Source organism: Pelophylax lessonae, assembly GCF_965119305.1.
Source record: "Pelophylax lessonae genome assembly, chromosome: 5".
Classification (NCBI taxonomy): Eukaryota; Metazoa; Chordata; class Amphibia; order Anura; family Ranidae; genus Pelophylax; species Pelophylax lessonae.
The window spans coordinates 357301776-357328125 of NC_138772.1; the positions used below are offsets into that span (position 1 = coordinate 357301776).

At 44.1% G+C, this 26350-nt stretch overlaps 1 protein-coding gene across 2 annotated transcripts in view; it reads right to left on the reverse strand.

Annotated features, from left to right (window-relative positions):
* Window positions 1–26350, reverse strand: part of ATP9B (ATPase phospholipid transporting 9B (putative)) — a 578806-nt gene that overhangs the window by 238503 nt on the left and 313953 nt on the right. For both annotated transcript variants that reach the window (XM_082258664.1, XM_082258663.1), the window contains exon 9: window positions 14753–14833. In XM_082258664.1, the coding sequence (XP_082114790.1) occupies window positions 14753–14833 (81 nt within the window). The remainder of the gene's footprint in view (window positions 1–14752; window positions 14834–26350) is intronic.

Below are 26350 nucleotides of genomic sequence, written 5' to 3' on the forward strand. Positions count from 1 at the left end.
AAGTTTAGCAGGATCCGGCCAAATTACAGTACATGTATAATGTTGTCTGTTTAACATGGACATGACAAATAGTTATAACAAAATTCACTGCATTTAATCTTTTAACATGAAGTGACTAGATACAAAGCTGAGGTGTATTAAAGTCATGGTGCTTGCCCAAGCTGTGTAACACACCACCTGGCCTCTAACAGGACACATTTTAAAGGAGAAATTCAGAGATTCTATGCAGTTTGCAGGAATATCCAGTAACATGAGGAAGAGAAAAGAGTGCTCTTTTAGCAAATTCTGAGATTATCTTTCAGAGATAAGTGGATTGTTCCAACATCAATATATGATACCATTTTACTTGTGTCAAATCCCATTTGACCACAGATCAATTTAATTTTCTCGGTTTCGTCTTTAAAATGGAACCATGAAAGTTTAACTATTTCACATTGCTGCTTTTCGTAAATGTGATGACCTCAGTGAAAAAAAAAAAGGAAGAAACAAGATGCATAAGTGTTCTCAATTATAAGGAAGAACAGTTAATGAAAAACTGAAAATACTTTATCCAAGGAGCTAACAATATTAATCCCAGAAATGTTAAAAGAAACTAACTATTGATAAAAATACAGCATGTTTATTTAACAAGAATAAAATATCCTTCGCGATAATGATCTGATCTTCAAATACAAGTTTGGTCATTACTAAGGCAAATACAGTGGATATAAAAAGTCTACACATCCCTGTTAAAAGGTTTCTGTGATGTAAAAAAATTAGACAAAGATGAATCGTTTCAGAACTTTTTCCACCTTTAATGTGACCTATAAACTGTACAACTCAGTTGAACAACAAACTGAAATATTTTAGGTGGAGGGAAGTAAAAAAACTAAAATAATATGGTTGCATAAGTGTGCACACCTATAAACTAATACTTTGTTGAAGCACCTTTTGATTTTATTAAAGCACCAAGTCTTTTTGGGGATGAGTCTATCAGCATGGCACATCTGGACCTGGCAATATTTGCCCACTCTTCTTTGCAAAAACACTCGAAATCTGTCATATTGCGAGGGCATCTCCTGTGCACAGCCATCTTCAGATCACCCCACAGATTTTCAATCAGATTCAGGTCTGGGCTCTGGCTGAGCCATTTTAAAACTTTCATCTTCTTCTATAGAAGCTATTCCTTTGTTGATTTGGACGTATGCTTTGGGTTGTTGTCATGCTGAAAGATGAATCTCTTCATGTTCAGCTTTCTGATATTTGGAACTCTTCATAATTCCCTCTACCTTGACTAAGGCCCCTGTTCCAGCTGAAGAAAAATGGGAATTTGGACTTACCTTAAAATCCATTTCTCTGATGTTCACTGACAGACACAGCTCCTTATCTTCTTTACCATTGGGGTAGCCTGCCCCCTACAGGAGTAGGACACTAGGCAGGAAAAAGCTTGACCAGGCCTACGGCCCAGTCCCAGGGGGTATACTCCCACTCTCAGCTATAGGCACTCATTTTTGTTACAAGCAGTGTCAGAAGAAAGCCAACTCCAGAAAGGGGTCGTGTGCTGTGTCCGTCAATGAACATCAGAGAAATGGATTTTACGGTAAGTCACAAATCCAATTTTCTCTTTCGCTCATTGACCAGAGGGGCTATGTCGCGGGCCAACCTAGCGCAAAGCTCAGACAGGGAAGGATCTAGGATATCCAGTGCGTCACCCAGTCCGGCTGTTTATTGTAGTTCACACAAGAACACTTGACTGTAATTCACACAGCTCCCTATCTTCTTGACCATTGGGCCCAAAGCAGTGTCAAACATGAGGGATGGGAACAGCAAGAAAAAATTCCCAAGCTTAACAGTAGCCAACCAGGCAACATGGAGCTCAACAATAAACAACTGGAGCTCATCTGAAAAAATACACCCTGAAAGAGGACCAGGTCCTCTAAACAGCAGCCTGCAAAACCTTGCGGCCAAAAGAAGCATCCGCAGATGCCAACACATCCACTTTTTCTAAACTTTGTGAAAGTGTGCACAGACGACCAGGTGGCCGCCTTGCAAACCTGTATCACTGACGCCCGATGACGGAAGGCCTGGGAGGCACTAAGCGCCCGAGTAGAGTGCACCTTAACAGGGAAAGAAGGAACCTGGCCCCTAATTGAATAGGCCTGAATCACCGTATGTCTGAGCCATCTGGAAATGGTTGCATCAGAAGCGGCCAACCCTGAGGCCAACCCATCCGTGAGGACAAATAGTGAGTCTGACTTAGAAGGGAAGTTTATGGAGAACTGGCAACACCAAATTTAGGTCCCACTGCGGCAATGGAGACCGCACCAGAGGAGCCAAGTGTCGAACTGCCTGGATAAAGGTACGCACCAAGGAATGTGTGGCCAATGGACATTGAAAGAAAACCGCCAAGGCCGAAACCAGGCCCTTGATGGTACTCAAGGCCAGGCGCTGCTCAACCCCCTGTTGGATGAAAGCCAAGATTCGAGCCACCGAAAAGGAGTGAGGGAGAACCCCAAGAGACTCACACCACACAATGTACGTCTTCCAAATACGATGGTAGATCTTCCTGGAAGTAATTTTCTAGCCTTTCACAGCGTAGGAATCACCAATTTAGATCTCTATCCTTCAGCACCTGGCTTTTACCGGTCAAGTCATTAAAGCCAGGGACTGTAAAGCAGGATGGAAGATTGGCCCTTGGGACATCAGATCTTCCCTAAGAGGAAGTCTCCAAGGAGCATCGGCGACCAGCCGTTCCAGATTGGCATACCAAGACCAGCGAGGCCAGTCTGGAGCCACTAGAATAACCAGAATCCCTTCTGCCTCGATCCTGCACAGGAGTCTTGGCAGAAGTTTGAGAGGGGGGAAGGTGTTAATCAGACAATAATGACTCCAAGAAGCCACTAATGCATCTGTGGCGTCGGCCAGAGGAACCCAAGACTGTGCCACAAATCTCTGTACCATTCCTGTTGAGATGAGAGGCCAACAGGTCAACCTTGGGAGTACCCCACCGGAGACACAACTGATGAAAAACCTCTAGATGAAGTGACCATTCCCCCTGGTCCAATGCCTGTTGACTGAGGTAACCCGCTTACCAATTTTCCACCCCTGGAATGTGTACAGCAGAGAGAGCTGGAACGATCATTCTGCCCACCTTAGAACGCCGGCTACTTACCCAACCGCTAGGACACTTCTTATGCCCCACTGGTGATTGACATCGACACTATCCCTTTGAATTTGTACCGGACACCCCTGAAGAGGAATTGTCCAATGATCCAGACAAAGTCTGATCGCTTGGAGTTCCAGTACATGGATTGGCAGGCTAGAGTCTTCCAGAGTCCAGACCCTCTGAGCACAATCTGTGCCAAGGACGCCTCTCCACCCGGACAGGCTGGCATCTGTGGTGACAACCGTGACAACTGTCCAGTACAGGTGGAGAAGGATATCCCCTGTCAAAGTGCCGGAGAATGAAGCCACCAGATCAGGGACCCTCTCGTACCACTGAGAAAATCACCCTGATGAAGACACGTTGTCCCCTGTGTCCTCACGTGTAGGGGAGGGGCAAGGATGGACGGAGCGCTTCACTGTCAGTGAGACTGTCGGGCTGTGCTAGCATAGGAGGACACATACAGTCGCGGCGTCTCCCACTACACCACCACGGTACCTGCTCGATGATCGGCTGTTATTATATGGCGTTCTAAAGGTGCATTGATGCACCAATATATGTGAGTGCAATAGATCACTTCTTTATTTGAATAAAGTCTTTTAAAAGTTATAAGCACTATTGGAAGCTTTTTTCTTTACATATCACGCTGGTATTGCGTTTGATTGATCTGACTTGAGCTGCTGGAGTGATATCACCCGGATGGGTCACCTCTGAAGATCCCCCACATTTGTGCCTGATTGTATCATATCTAGGGTGAGCACCCACTCACAAGGGGGTGCACAGTTGTTATGTGATCTGTGACACTCTGGTCACTCACTCTCATGGGGAAGCACCTGCCACCCTCAGGTGGCCTGAGCACTTGTTAAGGACTTTTCTGCTGTTTGCACTTTTTCACAAAGACTATAATTTAAACTTTTTTATTTCTATTTGTATTTTTACTGTTCACTTGATAATTTTTGATCTGATATACATCTATATATTTATTTTTCATCACTGAGATTAGCACATTGAAGTTTTCTTGGACACTTGTTTGCACTTTGCACTTTTCTGGCTGTCAACACTGGTCTTATTGAGAACTTATTGTGACATATGTTTTCATAGCATTTTATGCACCTATTTGAGTATTATTTATATGATTGTATTTTTTTACACTGGTTAAATATATTTATATTTTCCTTGTTACCATCATTTTATGTTTTACAGGTATTTATTGCGTAACACTATTATTACACTTGTTTACCTTTTACACTTTTTATGAGAAGTGAGGTGTCTGCAGCACTTAATATCTGTTGTAGGGAGGTTGCTCGCAGGAACTTTTGTTAGTCGGAGACTCTGCTCTCAGAAGATGATCGTCCAGGTACACCAGTACCGCGACCCCCGCTGACACAACAATCCTAGCACCGGGGCCAACACGTTTGTGAAGACCCGAGGAGCAGAGGCAAGACCATAGGGTAATGCCACAAACTGATAATGCTCCTCTCCCATGGCAAAGTGGAGAAAGCGCTGATGAATGGCACACATTGGAAAGTGGAGGTAGACATCCTTGATATCGATAGAAGCGAGAAAATCCCAGAGGCAGGATCGCCACTACCATGCAACTGGACTCCATTTGGAACTTCTGTACCTGCACAAATCAGTTTAGTGCCTTGAGGTCCAAAAGTGGACGTACCTTGCCTTCCCTCCTTGGAACTGTAAAGAGGGTTGAGTAAAACCCTGCAAAAAGTTCAGAAGTTGGAACCGGGACAACCACCCCTTGAAGTAACAAATTTTGCACTGCCCCAAAGAACCCCGTAAGCGATCTTGGGACAAGTGCAGGTTGTAAGGGAAGAACCTTTCCGGAGGATAAGACCGAAACTCGATCTTGTAGCTGGACCCAATGACTGAGACCCTGAGGGATGAAAAAGCCTCTTATGAGCCGAGAAGTATGGCTCACGTCTACGATGGGGCTCCTTGCCCTTGGTAGCCTGCAGAAAAAGAGTACTCTTCCCCCCTGTGAAACCCTCAATGATGTCCTCCAATGAAGCTCCAAACAGGCAATCCCCTTTAAAGGGGAGATCAGATAAGGCCTTCTTAGAAGTCTGGTCCGCAGACCAGCATTTCAGCTAGATAACACACCGATGAACCACTGCTGATACAGACAGCCTAGAAATTAAAGGAGCCACACCCAAAGAGGCATGACAGAACTGTAGCTCCTAGACCAACTGCCGCAAAGGCAGGGGGGAGCTGTTTCCCCTCCAGGTCTCGGTGTAAAAGTTTAGCCCACTCGGTTAGAGTTTGCGACACCAGGGCAATAGTAAATACCATAGATAAATGGTAAAAAGGCGCTGGTAATCTTAGGTAAAAAAATATATATATATATAAATTATTTGAGAGTGTGTGATCTCATTTAAAAAAACTTCTAAAAATTCATATAACCTAGTACAGGTATTAGTGGTGCATACATATATAATATAAATAAATATTTATTATATAAAGTGCAAGTGTTGCGCAACTATTTGTGCAGAAAAAAGTGCTTATATGTGCAGCCACGGATAAAATAAATATCATGAATTATTATACCAAAAAATAATAAACAAATATTGTGACCACTCTTGTAGTGCTTTCGGTGATTTAATTAAAGTGCTTATAGGAAATTCATAGTCCAAGTCAATTCATGCAGGGAAAAACTGGATAAATTAATTGCTTGGATCTTGGGTTCTCCAGGTGATGGGGTGTGCCACTCTTTGCTTCTTACCAGATTAAAGCAGGTTGCACATATAAGCACTTTTTTCTGCACAAATAGTTGCACAACACTTGCACTTTATATAATAAATATTTATTTATATTATATATGTATGCACCACTAATACCTGTACTTGGTTATATGAATTTTTAGAAGTTTTTTTGAATGAGATCACACACTCTTAAATAATTTATATATATATATTTTTTACCTAAGATTACCAGCGCCTTTTTACCATTTATCGATCTATTTATTGTTACCTAACAATTAAAAGGGCAGCAGGTTGCAACATCTTTAGAAAGGGCCAGGCGCCTTCACCTTTTTCTTCACTAATAGTAAATACCAGCCTAAGTGCCGAACCAGCCACAGTGAACATATGGTGTGCTAAAGCCTCCGCCCTTCTATCAGCTGGATCTTTAAATGCCGGGGACTCTTCAACCGGAATTAAGGTAGCTTTATTTATTCTGGAAAACGGTGAGTCCACTACAGGTGGGACTGTCCACTTTTTAAGCAGGGAATCCTCATAAAAATACCGCATAGCAAAACCCTTAGGGGCCACAAGAGTGCGTTTTAGACAACCCCACTGTTTTGTTACAATGTTTTTAAAGTAAGCGGGAAAGGGGAACACCCTCGCCGCTTTGAAGGGCCTGTGGAAGCCAAAAGGGACCAGCACCTCCAACGCAGCATCAGCCGCATCCTCCAGTTTTAAAGTTTCAGGCACTGACACAATCAGTGCATCCACCAGCGCCTTTTCATGCGTGGCTAGAGGAGCAGAGGAATCATCCTCACTACCTGAGCACTCAGGGTGCGTGGACGCAGACCCAGTAGGGTGACTCGGGTCCACGATGGCTGAATCAGATTCAGGATCTGATGAGACAGAAGAAGCAGGGGAGGGCGGGGGCTATATATTAAGCTCACACAGAAAACATAACAATCAGGGGAGGACCATCGACTGCGATCCCACAAAGGGAATGCTGACCAAGGTCACATGAATAGACCACCTACTGGACACCGCAAAAAAACAAGGGAGTCGCCCTGCAAGCCCCTCCATAGAGGTTTGCATAATAGGAAATAGCACCCTTAAAAGCTGTGACGCAGAGACGCAGGCAGGGTACCCTGATGGTACTGCAGCGATAAAAAAGGGGACGGTTCCCTACATAATAATGGCGGCATGGCTGCCATTAAACCGCCCTCACAGCGCCACTATTCCAAGGAAAGCTCCAAGTTGGCAGCATGAGGTGGGGACTCACAGGTGCTAAACCATCTGCTCCCCCAGTCCAAAAACTGCAGCAGGGAGCCCAGAGGACATCCCTACCCTAGGCACCAACCCCAAGGGTGGCTCCAACAAGCCCCCCAATAAGAGCATGTGGCAAAAGCCAGCTAAAAACCTCACCCAGGTAGGAGGGCGGAAGACCCACAGTGACCCCCAAATTTTAGAGGGACTGGGAGTAGGAGGGGAACCCCGGGGTCCCACCGTCCCAGGGAGGGGCCTACGTCCACTACAAATCCCTCCAGGGGGAGAGGGGGGGCAGCTACTTACCATACCAGGAAAACATGGTGGGCACCGCTCCGGATAGACCACCTCTCCATTGGAATGGGGGGGGGCTGTCGGCCAGGAGGAATGCTGCGACTTAGGCCGAGGCCAGATCGTATGCGCCCTCTTGAGACATTTAACTTGCAGGCCAGCCCCCTTCCAGTGGGGCTATGTCGTGGCTGACCTAGTGCAGAGCTGAGGACTGCGCACGCTCGCTGGTGAGACTGGGTGGACCCTCTGGATTTAGATTGTGAGCGCTTACCAGAAATAGTGGACTCTATTACCAATGGCAAAGAGTCGCATGAGCATTGGGTATAAAACTTGCTGAAACGACCCTTGATGTATGGTCCCTCTTTCGCTGGCTCAGGTGCTCAAAGAGATAAAGAAGCTCCACATAGTGTAATAACGTCCAAAAATTTACATTTATTGTAAAGTAAAAAATTTAAATTTCCATAAGAACAACAAGCATTGGATAAGATCACATGTGTCTCGAATGGGCGCAGTGTTGAGGAGAATGCCATTGGTAATAGAGTCCACTATTTCTGGTAAGCGCTCCAAGATTTCTTATTTGGTGATTGGGGCACTGGCGGTGTCCTTTCCTTCTTTCCAGTTTTGTTCACAGAACTCTCTTTTCTATATGGATTTCATGATTCGGATTTGGAGACTTTGATTTATTCATTCAGCGGGATATTTTGCACTGTTGCACATTCTCTCATTGAAAGATGTAAGCACTTTTGGACCTATACACTATTTTTTGCACTATGCACTTTTGATAATTTTTATTACTTTTTACATACATGTAAACATGGTATTTATGATAGACATTTGTGATTTTATTATGTGTTATAACACATGTTGGACCCTTATACACCAATTTTAGCATGGCATTGTTTTTATAAGTGTAGCTTTGAAATCCACCCACTGCCATGCGATGTCCAAAAAAATCAAGGCGCACCTATGGGGAAATAATCAGAGCTCCTTATCAGGCTCTTTCCATCAAACAGGTGCAGAGATCAATGAATTTGATACATTTTGAATTTGCTGAACGATCAAATTAATTTAAGTTGTCCTGTGGGAGGAGCCTGATGGGGAATTCTAGCTCCCCATTAGGTCCCCCCCTGCCTTTGATTGACAGCGGACAGCAGTGATCAGATAGCAAAGCTGCTAATGTGTTGAATAGTGGCTAAGGATCCCCTCTGTTATCTAGAGTCAAAATACGAACTTGTCTTTCATTTCACTTGTCTTTCGTCATAGCAACCAATGTTGTAAACGTAAAACTCAAAAATATTATTAAGTAAACACGCAATCTGCTGCAGCCAGAGTGACAGATTCTAAAAATGATGGTAGTAAAAAATACCTAAATCTGGTGCATGTCGATACCTATACTGAAACTGGTGCAAGGCTTTCATGAATAAGGAAGCATGCTATATTAAATGAGCCATACTGCCAAAAAAGTGACGCTATTGCTTTAGTGAATTCTCCTGTGAACATTTACTGGCTTTTTAAAACCTGGAGGCAGAGTATAGTAATTTTACTTACTTTTAAATAGTGACATTTATATCATATTTGGGTACAAATACATCCTAACAGAACTCTCCCATGGGCAGTGTGGTAATTGGAAGTGGTTGGCACTCAAAAGTTTAATTAGGAATAGATTTCTTCAGTTGTTGCATCCCAAAGTCCAAACACGTACAGGCCTTTCAGTTGGCTACCACCTAATCAGACCATAGAAGTGTGTGTATGAAAGTGAAAAGAACATAAGGCTGTTGGCTCCTTTGTGGCAGGGTCAGATCAGAATAGCCTAGGCAGTCTGTAAAACTATGCAACATGTACTGGTGTTATATAAATTATTAAAATAAATAATCAAGTATAAAATAAATTACCAACAGACAAAATGTTTGCAAAGTTTGGTTGCATCAGAACTTTTGGGGAACTTCAAAAGAATGAATCATTTTTTTTTCTTAGAGAAAATGCTACTCAACCCCTCTTAAACTTGTAGGTGCTTGTGTTTTTTAAGGGCTTGTTCACACATAGTGTGATGACTGGCATTCTTTTCACACTGGATAAAATGGAAGTTACCGTTCAGGCACGTAGAAAACAATTGTTTTTCTATGTGACCCGTTTGCAGTGCAATGCAGTGCACAGGTAAGCTGTGTGGAGTCATGAATGAAGTGTCACTTTGTGCATTTCCAATAAAATAAAATAAAAAAAACACTTAGCTGCCTGCGCGCTAAAATTGAGCGTTTAGAAATGTGAACGAGCCCTTATGTATTGCAAATGTAATAACAATACCCTTGTTATTATGTTTACAAGACACCACAGTTATGTCTCATGCATGGTACTCTCCTCACTCAGGGGTTTCTGCTTGACGTGTTTTCCACGGACATAAAAATAAACGCGTCAAAATGAGTTAAGCACCATGAGAATGTCATAGTTAAGATGCTGGTGCCTGGACTCAACAAAGAGCCGGGGCGGGTGAGGACGTAGCTGGATCCTGGAACAGGTAAGTGTGTGTTTTTTTGAGTATTTGTAGCTGCTGACATTGAAATGTTTGTTTACAGGGTGAAGATCCTCTTTAAGGTCTTCTACTGTGGCATTCATTGAAGGGTTACCATAGTCAAAATGTAAAATCAAATATTCATTTCCACATTATTTTTCAAATAATTTTAGTATATTCCTATAAATCTGAGCAATCTTGAAGTCTTTAAAATTACTCTGTGAAGTTCCCCACATATTTACTTCCTTGAATTCTGTGACACAAATTCATTATGTCCTGAGAGGAGGCACTAATGATAATGAACAATGGCATGCACTTCCATTGGTTTCATAAGGAAACCCATTGGTGGGAAAAAAGCATAGGTGATTCCAGCATAAAGTTAGGTTGGCAGTCAGCTTCCTGCAGCCTACAAGTACCTACTGTGTGTTTACATAGAAGGCTAGCAGTCTGCCAAGATTATGCTATCTATCATGTTACACATGCATTGCTGTTTGTTTGCCTTTAAATAAATTTGTCCCTACTTCACTCTGTAGCTAGGAGATTCTCTGTATAATTAGTCCCACCTTTCTTCTTGTGCAAACGTGCAGCTTCAGGTGTTTAGGATTCTGGGGGTGAGACATAATCTGCAGCCTCCTCTATTACTGCCTCTGGGTCCTCTTCATTTCCTTCTATGTTCACCTTTTCTAGGTCAGGCATATCAGGATCTGACTTGGGTATCAATGGAGGAGATGGAGAAGGAATTATGATATAGATATAGAAAACTCTGCCTTTGTCAGGTATGTTACTTGCTGTGTGCCTGTAATGGAACCAGAGCCAGATGCAGAGACCGCTGTTAAAATCAGGTCCTTCTCTGATGAAAGGGAAACAATGCCACTCTTGAGTTTTGTGTGGGCCTTCAGATGAGTGAATGTTCACCAGAGAATTTTTCTTGACCTTGTGTTGTACATACAGATTAGAGTGTGGAATATAGGGCAAAGCATGTTCTGAAGGAGTATGCAGCAACTGTCCCATAGTGAAGTCCTCGTGGCAAAAGGTGGATGCAGTGTTTACGTGTTCAATCAGTGATGTGATATAACACCTGGTCATCCACCTGAGACTAAGCTCTGATATGGTAGGAGATACATGTATGGTGGATCCAAACATTCCATGAACACCATCCACATCCACCAGTACACCGAAATGTGTCAGCTGTTCCGATACATAGGGGGACACTTCTGCAAACTTGACTTCAAGGTCATGAACAAGCATTCAGGATAGGAAAAGTAAGTGGAAAGACGCCTTTTAGAATTATGACTTTCGCCATTCAAAACAGTCAAAAACCCCCATGGGAGGGAGGGGGGGGGGGCACAGGAATAAACAAAGAAAAAAATGCAAAAAATACCCCAGTCCAGAAAAAGTCAATCATCAACCACCACAAATGTTTTGAATTTTTCAGCTCATGCCTTGTCACCTGAAGCTCACAGTGCCCTGTCCCAAGGGCTTAATTTTGCACTGGTCTTGATCTTTTCTATACAATTATAGATCTTAACACTTTTGCACATTTTGGTTCTAAATGGAAGACCAAAATTGTGGACCCCACACTGATTCATCACCGCCTGTGTTCTCTACACGTGGGTTATGGGACATTACCCACTATTAATAATTGCTGCACCTTTTTTTTGTTCTCTCCCCCACCCCCTTTTTCACTTTCCTCTTCTCCTCTCCACCTCCCTCCCCCTCTTTCCTAGGCCCCCTTCCCCCTCCCTACCCCCTTTTTTCTCTGTCCCCCTCCCCCCCATACATCTTCCTTCTTTCCACTAATACCTCAACTTTTTCTTCTTCTTTTTTCTCCCCTGCACATTACTGAGTAAGTCTTTCTTATTTGGAAGATCCCCATAATCATACCTTTTCATGTTTTTCTTTTTGGGTTCTTAATGAGTAATTCCATTAAACATAGTTTTTTTTTAAATGGGTGTGAGGGCTTTTTCTGGATTTTTTACAGGGTATCCTTTTTTGTTAATAACCTTTTTTGATTATTCCTATTTAGTTTTGGTTGCTCTTTATTTGTATTCTTATTTTTACTTTTTGTTTTCATTTTTGAGAGGGGGGCTTTTGAAATTTTCCAATTTATTCTTTAATAGCATGATGCAATATATACCTTCCCTACCACAGAGATATCCCTACTTCCATGACTAAGCCCCGTGCCTGGGCCGAAACATGTCAGGGGGCACGGCCTGGATAGAGTTAGGCTGAGGCTGTTCAGCTAACCTATTACACGCTGGGTTTGTATGGTGTGAGGTGGCTGAGATTACATGGCACCAGGGCAGACTTCTTGCCTTACCTGCACCCTCAGTGGAATACATCAAATAGGGGACAAAGATGCTGGAGTGGAGACCCTAAAGTGGGTTTATTATAACAGTAAGCTCTGAGTAGTGTCAAGTTTGAAAAATGTACACTGTAAAGTGAATACATTCCAAACATTGCCTGATTTTACAGTACCAGTCAAGAGGTACAGGGTAACTCTGTCTTGCCTTTCCACGATGCTTGACCCTATATAGTGTTCAGATTTCACCCATTAAGCGACTTTAACCCCAAAGAAGTCTTTAGGGTCTGGGTTCCATAGGATGGACCCTGGATGGCCCTGGATCTATATAGCACCCAGTAGCTGATTACACATGTTGGACAAAGTGCTGACGTGAGCACCCATGCAGGGATCAGTGCCCAAAGCAACATTACAATCCATCCCTATGGCATGGGGTTCCAGTAAGGCTTTTACTGAGGTTTCACCAATCCAGATGCACTGCTTCTATTGTGATGTTAGGAGACAGTGAAGGAGTTGATTAAAGAGTTGCCTGAGGAATCCAAATATAAAATAATAAACTAAATAACCTAAGAGTGAGTTCTCCTTAAGGGAGAAGAGGGCCATCAACTTGGCACACTATCAAAAAAAGCTGTTGGGGGGGGGGGGGGGGCTTTTTTCCAAGGCCAACGTCTATAAGTTTCTTAAAACATAGCTGTACCGCCTCCCAGAAACCCTGAAGAGATGGGCAATGCCAGAATATGTACCCTCCTATTTCCCACAATGCCAACAGATTGGAGAAACTTTCAGAAAGCACCTGTATAGAACTGTAGGTACTCTATACCAGTGGTCCTCAACTCCGGTCCTCGGGGCCCACTAACAGGCCAGGTTTGCAAGATAACTAAATTACATCACAGGTGATCTCATTTGCTGCTCAGTGATTGCAGTATTCTAGTCTGCATCTCCCCAAGGTAATACTTAAAATCTGGCCTGTTAGTGGGCCCCGAGGACCAGGGTTGAGGACCACTGCTCTATACCATCTTGATAAGATTTTAAATCCTTACTCCTGCATATTATTCACTATGGATGACTTGTGGGTGAAGTATCAAAAGTTATCTTTGAGCTGTTGTAAGAGGCAGTCCAAGATCCCTCTCTCACTTGAGGAGGTATAGATGCACAAATTCTGATGGCGATTGATTTATCAGTGTGTATGAGTAAGACAGGGCATTGTCCATAGGAGAGGTACCACTGGAAGTACTTTAACAAATGAAGCAATACAACTATCATTGAGGTAAAAAAGTTCACAACATGGTATTAAGACTAATCTGAGAACTTTGTTCTATGTAAATAACTCATGAACATGGGTGCATGGGCGCAGAGGGCCGTACATCATTAAGAGGAGCGTAATTTTTCGCCTGAGAGTCACAGGTGTCTGCACACATCTGAGCAGTTACAAGTGTACAGAGACAAATTAATGGCCTTGGACAAAGACTGCCCATGTTTAGGGTCACTCATCCATCCCTGTATGCTGTAACTGCTAGGATGTGTGATTACACCCGGTACAGTCATGTCAACTATCAGCCTGTCGTTGATTTGCGCAGGGTGCTGGCCACAGCTGTGGCCAAACATGTGTGACTCCCAGTCACAGAAATACACTCCTTATTGAGAAGTGTATGGCCTTCTGCACATGTATGCATAAGTCCTAACACTACCAGGAAGTACTAAAGCTTTGCCTGTTAGAATGGCTCGGTATTCAGGGCTTGTAGACTACTGAAGGTATATGCAGGTATCTCTAGCTGTCTAAGTATTAGATCTAAAAGGCTTCTTTTTAGTTCACAAGTTTGTTTTATTCAGCATAAACTTGGGGTAGCCTGCTGTAACCTCAGTCCAATAAAACCAGAAAGCAACACCACTCTCCTTACTTCCACAGCGAATGTACAACATATCACTGGCCTCTGCTTTGGCAAATCCCAAGTTTTGTGTAAATCACCAATTATACTTCATCATTACCCTTATGCTTTGCACGCTCCTTGTGTATAAACTGTTAAAACTGACTGCAATTACATTTTAGCTTGAGTAATAATTTTGCAGAATTGCTTGGGTGCAAGATACAAAAACCATAAACACAAGTAAAGAAGGGGCTCAATAACAGAAAGTGATAGAACAAAACCTATATCCCACAGAACGTGGAGCATTTATTTTTTTAATTATCAAGTCATCTACATTCTAGAGATAAATGGATACTTATACAGATAAAGCAGACAACTCTGTCATACTAGAAAAAAGCCAAGCTAAATTTTAAAGCTGAAAAAATATAATGCAGCTGCAGTCTAAACTTCAGGCTAATCATATAAAAATTACAGTAAGTAAAAATTACAAGTTATTCAAGTAATTCAGGTGACAGGCAAATATGCTATGACTGCAGTACATCTGATTACTGAATAAAATATTCACTTATGAAGTGGCAGATCATACAGGTGCAGTTCACATTATTGTAGCTTCTCTTGCTCTGCAGTCAATGCAATATTGTCTCTTGGGCATATTGTGTGTGTATGAAAAATTAGAGAGCATTTACGTACCCGTGTAAAGTTACCTTCAAAACTGTGAATATCCAGTTGTGGCTTCTGAGCATAAACATAAGCATTGATTGAAAAGAGATCCTGCAATAGAGAATAGCTGCAATTAATAAACAATGCAGCTTTATCACTAAATAAAAGTATGTTATAGAAGGCATGACCAAAAACAGCTTGTTCATTTCTGAATATGATACCATTGATTTTTGTTCTTTGTTCATGAAACAAAATCTTCATTTTTTTTTCTTTTTAGCACAAAATGACACTAGGATGAGAAAGCATACTATTAAACAGTGTGTTAGGGATAACATTAATATCTGATACTTGAATACAGATTAATTCCTAAGAGAAACCTTTGCAGAACCGAGTAATATGAGTTTGATGTCTTGTTTGAGAACAAAGGCGTTAACATAGAAAAGGTCACCACGTCTTGGTAAAATATGAACTTCATTCATCAATGTCCTCAACAATGATAAATACTTGCATGTACTTTTCATCTGCATGAATACTCAATTCAGCCATAAAAATAAAAAACTCTCCGTTCCTTGCTGTTTACGTATATAACCTAAATGTAATATGATTTTTTTTAAGCTGGGGTTTAATCTGCTTATATTTTGCATTCCCTGGTTCCTCCCTGCTATCAACATTGTAATGAAATTACTAAATAAATTCTGATTTCATTACATACCTTATTTTAGACAAGGTGACATCATCACTAGGTCACTGCACTTCCCTATGCAATGCAGACAGATAATGGCTGGTAGGAGGGACCGGCAGAGTGCTATACATAGCTTACTGACACCAGGAAGATGTGGTTAATGCCCACATGTGATGCTGAGCCTCCATAATTGAAAAAAATGAAATCCAATGAATAAAATGGGAGAGCCAAGCACAGTAAGCCTGGGGAGGAAAGCGGTAGATGATGCTAGACGTCCTCCAGCCAGAAAATTAGGTAGGTTTTATCTGACTTGCTGTAGCTTTAATGCACACTGTTAGAAGCTTGCAGTGAAATCAGAGTAAGCAAATTCAGTACAAGAGAAAAGCCTGTACAACTGTGTAAGACAGAACTTAGGGCTGGTGTTCAGCTTTAAATACTATGTATGTTGAAATTTAACCAATTAAATATAACATAAGAAATGATATAACAGCATCCTAAAACATATGTTTAGCAAAATCATTTTTTCTAGTGTGAGGCAGATTGGGGTAAAGTTAAAACCTCTTTTTAAGTAAATTATTTGCTTTTGAAACATTAGGGAGCAGTTGTGTGATGACATACATAACAACACCCTGTGATGAAGAAAATGGGATTTCTGACTTACTGTAAAATCCATTTCTCTGATGTTCATTGACGGACAGAGCTCCTGTCATTGTTGATTATTGGGTTATGCTGCCCTCTACAGGAGTAAGACACTAGGCAGAAAAAACTTCTGGCTACACTACCATGGGCAGTTCAAGGGGGTATACTCCCTCTTCCTGCTATAGTCACTCAGTTTTGTTACAAGCAGTGTTAGGAGAATTATAGCTCCACAGGGGTTGGGTGCTGTGTCCGTCAATGAACATCAGAGAAATGGATTTTTTAGTAAGTCAAAAATCCCATTTTCTCTTTCGTTCATTGACGGACACAACTCCTGTCATTCTTGACCATCGGGACGTCCCAAAGCAGTGTCAAACACGAGAGGTGGGAAACAGCAAAAAATGCCAAGGCTAAAGAGTAGTCAACCAGGCAACAGGGGCTCAAACAAAACAACTGTAGCCCACCTGAAAAAAAAAAACACCCTCAAAGAGGATCAGGTCCCCTTAAAGAGGAAGTAAACCCTCCTCTGACACTTTTACCTATAGGTAAGCCTATATTAAGGCTTACCTATAGATACTGTAAATATCTCCTAAACATGCACCGTTTAGGAGATATTTACCTTACATGCAGCCAGTGACGTCACTGGCGCATGCGCTCTGAAGGAACGGCCGCTGGTGCCGTTTCTTCAGAGCCCCGCGCCGTGACAGTCGGCTCCCGCGCGCAGGAGTGACGTCACCACGGCTCTGGCCAATCAGATGGCCAGATGCCGCGATTCCGGAAGACGGACGACTGAACATGTCGCCCGTCATACAGGTGAGCGGACGCGGCACGGCGGGGGCTCGTTCTTAGGTAAGTATTTCATAATGAGCTAGTAGGCGAGGCATACAAGCTCATTATGGGTTTCTCTTTCAGGTTGCAGCAAAAAAAAAAAAAAGTTTCATGGGTTTACAACCTCTTTAATAGCAGCCTGCAAAACCTTGCGGCCAAAGGAAGCATCCGCAGATGCCAACACATCCACTTTAAAAAACTTTGTAAAAGTGTGCACCGGTGACCAAGTGGCCGCCTTGCAAACCTGTGTCACTGACGCCCGATGACGGAACACCCAGGAGGCACTTTGCGCCTGAGTAGAGTGCGCCTTAACAGGGAAAGGAGGAACCTGTCCTCTAATTGAATAGGACTTAATCAAAGTCTGTCTGAGCCATCTGGAAATGGTCGCAGAGGAAGTGGACAGCCCTTTTCTAAATTCATCCGTGAGCACAAATAAAGAGTCTGACTTCCTGAAAGACTCTGTAGCTGCCAGGTACACCCAAATTGCCCAGACCACATCCAAGCCATGCAAGGCAATTTCCTTCGGATGTTTAGGCCTGGGACACAGAGAAGGCAACACAATGTCTTCATTCAAATGAGTTAGAGACCACCTTAGGAAGAAATGAGGGACAGGGGCAAAGCACCACCTTATCCTTGTGAATCACCAAATAAGGTGAGCTACAGGATAACGCTGCCAGTTCTGACACCCTGCGAGCAGAAGTGATAACCACCAAAAAGACCACCTTCTGGGACAGCATATGCAGGGGAATCTCCCTAATATTTCCAAAGGGAGGCTTCTGTAGATCTGAAAGCACCAAATTAAGATCCCAAGGCCGCAACGGAGCCCACACTGAAGGAACCAAATGTCAGGGAAAGGTATGCATCAGGGCGTGTGTGGCCAAAGGTCGTTGGAAAAATACCGCCAGGCCAAGACCTGGCCCTTGATGGTACTCAAATCCAAATTCTGTTCAACCCCCCATTGAAGGAAGGTTAAGATACAAGCCACCGAGAACTAGCGAGGATGAACTCCAAGAGACTGCAACCACGCAATTTATGTACAATTGTAGATCTTCCTAGAGGTAGATTTCCTAGCTTTTAACAACATAGGAATCACACACTCAGACAAATCTCCATCCTTTAGCACCTAGCCTTCAACAGCCAAGCCGTCAAAGCCAGCGGCCGTAAAGCAGGATGGAAGATCGGTCCTTGGGACAGCAGGTGTCCCCTAAGAGGAAGCTTCTAAGGAACGTTGGCAACCAGCCGCACTAGATTGGCGTACAATGCCTGGCGAGGCCAGTCCGGTGCCACTAGGATGACCGGAATACCTTTTGCCTCGATCCTGCATAGGAGTCTGGGCAGAAGCTTGGGAGGAGAGAAGGCGTAGATCAGATGATACTGACCCCACTGGGCCACCAGAGCGTCTGCCAGAGGATCCCGTGACCGAGCCACAAACCTCTGCACCTTTCTGTTGAGCAGAGACGTCAACAGATCCACCTCAGGGGTGCCCCACTGGAGACACAGATGATGAAACACCTCCGGATGAAGAGACCACTCCCCTTGATACAAACGCCTGCCGACTGAGGTAATCACCTGCCAATTTTTCACCCCAGGAATGTGTACGGCAGAGAGGGCTGGAACGAATCATTCTGCTCACCTTAGAATGCCGGGTACCTCCAGAGCCACCAGGGAACTTCTTGTGCCCCCTTTGTGATTGACATAATCCACTGGGCATCCCTGAAGACGATCCATCCAATGATCCAGACACAGTCTAATCGCTCGGAGTTGCAGGACATTGACCGGTAGTCTGGACTCTTCCAGTGTCCAGATCTTCTGAGCAGAATGCATGCCGAGAACGCCTCCCCAGCCGGGCAGGCTGGCAACTGTGGTGACCACTACCCATTACTAGTTGAGAAAGAATTTTCCCAGGCGTAGTGCCGGAGAGCGAAGCCAGCATATCAGTGACTCCTTTGTACCCCGATTCAGCCGGATATGATTGTCCAGAGACTTCGGAGTCTTGTCCCATTTGGTCAGAATCTCTCTTTGCAGGACCCTCGTATAAAACTGTGCAAACAGAACCGCCTCGAAGGTAGATACCATCGGGCCCAGCACCCGCATGCAAAACCGGAGGGATGACTATTTGTTGGACAGCAGGAGGCGAATTGCAGGCTGCAATTTCTGGAGTTTGTCCAGAGGAAGGACCACTCTGGCTATGGCTGAGTCCAGAGTCAGGCCCAAATAGTCCAGCTTCGTGGACAGGACTAGAGCAGACTTCTGAAAATTCAGAATCCAGCCAAACTCTCGCAGAGTTCGTATTGTGATCTCCAGGTTCTCCACCAGAGCAGAGTTTGCGACACTAGGGGAATGGCAAATACCGGCCTCATTGCCGAATCAGCTAAGGTGTATATAATATGGGCCACAGCCTCCGCCTTCCGGTCAGCCGCATCCTTTAAGGCCAGGGACTCTTCCACCGGAATCATGGTTGCCCTGTTTTTTCTGGAAACTGGAGGGTCCACCACTAGTGGCACAGTCCACTTCTTAAGGAGGGACCCCTCATAGGGGTAACACCTAGTAAAGCGCTTAGGAACCCCACGGGGATGCTTTGGTAATCCCCACTCTTTTTTGACAATTCTGTCAAAATAGAAGGGGAAAGGAAACACCTTTGCAGCTCTGTATGGCTTGTGAGTGGCAAAAGGTACCTGCGCCTCCATCGCAGCTTCAGCTGCGTCCTTCATGTTTCCAGTCTCACACAAAATCAGTGCATCTATCAGCACCTTTCCGTGCGCAGTCACTAATAGAGAATTCCAGGCGCCAGCAGGGTGACCCACGTTCATGGCAGCTGAATCAGATTCAGGATCTGATTAGACAGCGGAGGCAGGGGAAGGCAGGGGGGCGCTTCTTGCTAGCCCATTGCCCATAAGCCGCCTCCACCCAGGACACAAGGGATTCCAGATCCCCGTCAGTGCATAGATAGATGGTTGCGACCTGGAGGGCCCCGCAGCCTCAGAGAGGGGATCAGGTGGGGATGCGTGCTCCAAAGACTACATGAGTCAACAGGGGGAAAAAAGTGTAACACACTGCTAAGGGAGAACCCCGACCATGCTGGCAGCCCCACCAGGTTGCCAAGCACAAGTCACAGAGCGATCCTCAGCAGAGAGGGAGAGGACCCCACCAGACTCACCACCCACCGACAAAGGCACCTGCAATCACCAGGAGAATCTGCACTACGTGTGGGGATCAGGAAGCTAAATGAGCACCAAGGGAAAAAGAGGGTCTCCCACCGCCATCATGGCCGCCCCTATTTGCAATGCAAAACCCCAAGAAAATGCCTGATGGACTACACAAACATGGCCACCATGTATGGGAATACACAATGCTACAACAAAATGGCGGCGCCATGAGGCCTACAGGGACCCAGAAATCGGGAGACCAGACCTCAGGACGGATCCAGGCAGGACAGGGGGCCCTGGCAGGAGCCCCCACCAGGTGCGACCCCCTCCTCCCGCCAGTTGATCGTCCAGTCGCCGGCAGCACAGTCTATCCCAGGAAAGTGGTCAGACCACCCCAAAAAAATACATCCCCATAGTATGTGGAGGGGGGGCAGGATGAGGAACTTGGCAAGGGGGAGTGCCTACGGAAAGTTATTTGATAGTAGATCTCACAGGAAAAATCCAGGAAGAAAAAAATTCCTATCTAAAAAATTTTGCCAGGACCAAAGATCCCAGAAAGGAACTAGGTCCTTACTCCTGACTAGGCAGGAGTGACTATAGAAGGAAGAGAGAGAATACCCCCTGGGACATCCCATGGGTGTAGCCAGAAGTTTTTTCTGCCTAGTGTCCTACTCCTGTAGGGGACAGCTAAACCCAATGATCAAGAATGACAGGAGCTGTGTCCGTCAATGAACGAAAGAGAAAAGACATTTTTCCATTAAGCTGGATACACACTAAACAACTTTCTTTAGATTTACCAAAACCATACAATATGAGGTCAAATCTAAACACTTTTAATTTGTATGCAATTAGGCAGGCCCTGCACTACATAGCTGAAGGTAAATCTAAAGGAAATCTAACAACAAAAGTTGTATAGTGTGTATCCAGCTTAAATTGTGGCTCACTAATGTATAAGAAAGCCAACAAAGCCTGGCTACCTTACCTGATTTCATACCAAAGGAATCTCATTACAAACTGACCAAGTCCTTAAAAGGTCATGTATCCAGCCTTACACACTAGTCGTGTAAAAAACACAACTAAAACTTGGATCAGCCTGGTCTCAGGGCTGCTCAAATGAATGTGCCTGGTTCTGATCATTTGTGCCAAGCTGTGAAAGTGGGACGGGACTCCTTGGTGAAAAAGTATTTTTAGATAAAGTATTCTTGTTACATTTTCCAAGATTATTACATTTGTTATCTTTATATCTATCGTTCATTACTTGATTAAATTTTATACCTACGAGTGTTTGTGTGATCTCTCTTTGCACATCTCGAATACAACCCAAAAACATAAACTATCACATAGAAAGGATAAAACACCCTGGCACCATGCCGAGAATGTACACCTCAGTGTACATTCTAAAGATGACTGTAAACAGGCAGGTAAGTTTGCTTTATTGCAGAAGAGACACACCACAACTTTTCTGCAAAGCCTACCTGCTCATAATTTTTTTTTTTTTTGACACTCTTTAGTTCCACTTTAGTGGCACAGGTGGAGAAATTATCCTCTAAATTATAGATGCTACAATACGAAGAAAGGTATGGGGTGCAACTGGCATTTCTCTATATCTGTGCACATCTTAAACTGTTCACCATTTGTTGTAATCTTTCACACGCTGGCTATTCATCACATTCTTGTCTTCTCTATTTAGTTTTCATCAGACCACAAGAAATAATTCATATGAAACTAATACACATGTGGGTGTCCTATATCTTCATCATTCACTTCTTCCCCATCTGTTATCACCTACAATTTAGATAATCCAGGCTATTATGTGCTTTATTGTGAACAGAAAAATAAGAGTCTCCTGGAAAAGGGGTAGAACAGAATCCAATACCACACACATAAATACACAATAAAAACAGTTGTCTGGGGTCTAGTCATTTTTTATTAAGTGTTTTACCTACACAGCTCATACAAGAATTAACCAGGTTAACATAAAAACATGCAACTCCAATGGAGATTTGTGGAACTAGAATGGGGAATCTGCTCACCAGCTGGTGTAAAACTTGCTATTTGGTCCAACATATAATATTTGAAGATTTCAAGAAACATGCACAGCAGTAATTAATTTCTCTAGCTAATATGGGAAAACAAAAATAGTGCAGAAGAAAGCGCTTGATTTAAATATAGAAAGCATTAATGAAAATTCTCCTTATTAATCAAAGTGGCTTTCCTTCATAACATATCAACAGGGTTGCTCAGTAGGAAGTGGGGTCAAAGGGCCAAGGTAGAAAGGCAGAGGACTTTTTTCCCCATAATTTGCTCAGTTGGCATGACCCAAGGTTTGGGCACAGCCTTGTGCAAACTCAAATGCAGCAAAGCCAACAACCATAAAGGAAAAGTTTAAATACGTCTAAACCAAATCTTAAGTGTACTTCCAGGTTTTTCTGTTTCAAATCACAGGAACTTTATTGGTGATAAGAATATAGATGTTTGGGAGTCACTCAGCAGAGAACTGAAAATGTGCATTACAGGTAAGTGCCTGTCGGGAAATTACGTTTTGCTTTAGGCTCAATCACTTAGAATAATTTTATCTTTTTTCACAGCTGTCAAGTTCACTGATAGTTTGTGGAAAGGTGGATCTTGGCCTGTCCGTGATCACAAACAGTGAGTGTGACCTCCGAAAAGACTCTGACTGCCGGATACACCCCAAATCACCCAAACCACATGGCATGCAAGGAAAATTCCTTAGGATGTTTGGGCCTGAGACACAGGGAAGGCGACGCAATGTCTTCAAATGGAAGTATGAGACCACCTTCAGAAGGAACGAGGGACGTGGGCTTAGGACCACCTGATCTTTGTGGTCCACCACCAAAACCGACACCCGGTGAGCAGAGGTGATAGCCACCAAAAAAGGCCATCTTCTGAGACAGCGTAAGCAGAGGAATCTCCCGAATATTTTCAAAGGGAGGCTTCTCGAGAACTGAAAGCACCAGGTTTAAATCCCACGGCGGTAAAGGAGACCGTACCAGTGGAGTCAGATGTTGAACCCCTTTAATAAAAGTACACACCAAGGAGTGCGTGGCCAGAGGTCGCTGAAAGAGTACCGCCAAGGCCAACACCTGGCCCTTGATAGTGCTCAAGGCCAATTTCTTTTCTTTTTTTAAGCCGGGAAAATGTCATTGTAATCTGCTCGTTATTGTGATTATATGATTCTTTATCCAGCATATTAGTAATCTCAGCACGCAATACATAAATATTTCGAATTTGCAATGGTATTGTTGGGTGGTATTTCCCAATAAGTGGTACATGTGGTATCTGCAGTGGCAACACATATGAAAAATAAATGTATACAGTTTAACAGGTAAGAATCTAGACATTTTTTGTATACAGTCTCATATTAGTTATTTGCTATTGCCTTATATGGTACTCCAAAAAAGGATTTTACAGTAACCCGAAAAAATAGAATTTTTGTACTTACAGTAAAATCCATTTCTTTGAGTTCATTGACAGACACAGATCTCCATATTCAGAATCATAGGTTATATTGCCCCCCTACAGGAGAAGTACACTAGGCAGAAAAAAGACTTGGCTACGCCTATGGGCAGTACTAGATGGTATACATCCCCCTCTTTGCTATAGGCCTTCAGTTTAGTAACAAGCAGTGTCAGAAGTAGCAAAGCTCCATAGAGGGGTGGGTGCTGTGTCCATCAATGAACTCAGAGAAATGGATTTTACGATAAGTACAAACATCCTATTTTCTCTTTCTCTTTTATTTATTGATGGACACAGCTCTCCATATCCAGAACCATAGGGATGCCCCCAAGCAGTGCCAAACATGAGGGGTGGGACAACAAAAAATCCCAAGGCTAAAGACAATAGCCAACCAAGCAAACAGGAGCTCAACAAAAAAACAACTGGAGCCCAACCTGAACAATACACCCCCAAAGAAGGAACATACTCTCTAAAAAGCTTGCGGCTAAAGGAAGCATCCGCAAATGCCAACAAATCCACTTAGTAAAATGTAATAAAAGTGTGCACTGAAGACCAAGAAGCCACCTTGAAAGCCTGCGCCACTGATGCCTGATGATGGAAGGCCCAAGAAGCACTAAGTCACCATCTGTCTGATCCATCTGGAAATGGTCGCAGAAAAAGAGGACAGCCCTTTTCTTGGCCTGTCCGTGATCACAAACAGTGAGTCTGACCTCTGAAAAGACTCTGACTGCCAGATACACCCCAAATCACTCAAACTACATGGCATGCAAGGAAAATTCCTTAGGATGTTTGGGCCTGAGACACAGGGAAGGCGACGCAATGTCTTCAAATGGAAGTATGAGACCACCTTCAGAAGGAACAAGGGACGTGGGCTTAGGACCACCTGATCTTTGTGGTGATAAGACAACACCACCAAATCCGACACCCTGTGAGCAGAGGTGATAGCCACCAAAAAAGGCCATCTTCTGAGACAGCGTAAGCAGCGGAATCTCCCGAATATTTTCAAAGGGAGGCTTCTCGAGAACTGAAAGCACCAGGTTTAAATCCCACGGCGGTAGAGGAGACCGTACCAGTGGAGTCAGATGTTGAACCCCTTTAATAAAAGTACACACCAAGGAGTGCGTGGCCAGAGGTCGCTGAAAGAGGACCGCCAAGGCCAACACCTGGCCCTTGATAGTGCTCAAGGCCAATTTCTGCTCAACAACTTGTTGAAGGAAGGTCAAAATCCGAGGCACTGAAAAAGAACGAGGGTGAACACCAATCGACTCACACCACGAAATGTACACTTTCCACGTACGATGGTAAATCTTCCTAGAGGTAGACTTCCTAGCCTTCAGCTTTGTCAGAATCACCAACCTCTATTCTTTAGCACCTGGTTTTCAACAGCCAGCAAATGTAAAGCAGGATGGAAGATCAGCCCTTGGGACAGCAGATCCTCCCTGAGAGGCAGTCTCCAAGGGACGTCGATGACCAACTGCACCAGTTCAGCGTACCAAGACCGGCGAGGCCAGTCCGAGGCCACTAGAATGACCGGAATCCTTTCGGCCTTAATCCTGTGCAAAAGTTTGAGAGGAGGAAAGGCAAAGATCAAACGATACTGGCCCCACTGGGCCACCAGATCATCTGTAGCATCCGCCAGAGGATCCCATGACCTTGCCACAAACCTCGGTACTTTTCTGTTGAGACACCAACAGATCCACCTTGGGGGTGCCCCACCAGAGACATAGCTGATGGAACACATCCGGATGAAGGGACCGCTCCCCTTGGTCCAAAGCTTGGCGGCTGAGATAATCTGCCCGCCAGTTTTCCACTCCTGGAATGTGTACGGTGGAGAGTGCTGGAACAAAGTGTTCTGCCCATCGGAGGATTCCCCTTCCAGGGCTGCCAACACACTCTTTATTCTGCCCTGGTGATTGACATAAGCCACCGCCGTGGCATTGTTTGACTGGATTCATAAAGGGAGCCCCCAGAGTCGACCTGTCTAGTGATTCAGGCAAAGCCTGATCGCCCGAAGTTCCAAGACATTGATTGGTATTTTGCACTCCTCCAGCGTCCAACAACCCTGAGCTGAGCTTAGTCCCAGGACACTTCCCCACCCAGACAGACTGGCATTTGTGGTGACCACTGTCCAATATAAGGGGAGAAAGGATTTGCTCTGCCGAAGAGCAGGAGAGCAAATGCACCAGACCAGGGACCCACTGATTTTCCGGCTCAGCCTAATCGGATTGTCCAGAGACCTCAGACACTTCTCCCATTTTACCAGGACCTTGTATGGAAGGATGCAAACTGAACCTCCTCGAAGGTAGATACCATCAGGCTCAGCACCTGCAAGCAAGTACGCAGGGAGGACCACCTGCTGGACAGCAGTAGATGAATCGCAGCATGCAACTTCTGGAGTTTGTCCAAAGGAAGGAATATTCTGGCTAGAGCTGAATCCAGAGTCAGACCCAGATAATCCAATTTCCTGTTTGGAATTAGAGCAGAATTCTAGTAATTTAGAAGCCAACCAGACTCCTTCAGGGTCTTTATAGTGATTTCCATGTCATCCATCAAGGCAGTAGAGGACTCTCCTCAGAAGAGGAGGTGGTCCAGGTTGCCCAGTATTGCAATCCCCAGCTGATGTAGCAATACCAGAACTGGGGCTAACACTTTTGTGAAGACCCGAGGAGCGGAGGCGAGACCAAAGGGTAACGCCACAAACTGATAATGCTCCTCTCCCACAGCAAAACAGAGAAAGCCCTGGTGTCGGGTACATATTGAAATGTGACTAAACAATACAAAAAGGTGCGCTCAGCTGCAAATATGTGAAATAAAAAAACTGTTACAATCAAACACTCCTTGAATAGGGAGGAGAAAAAA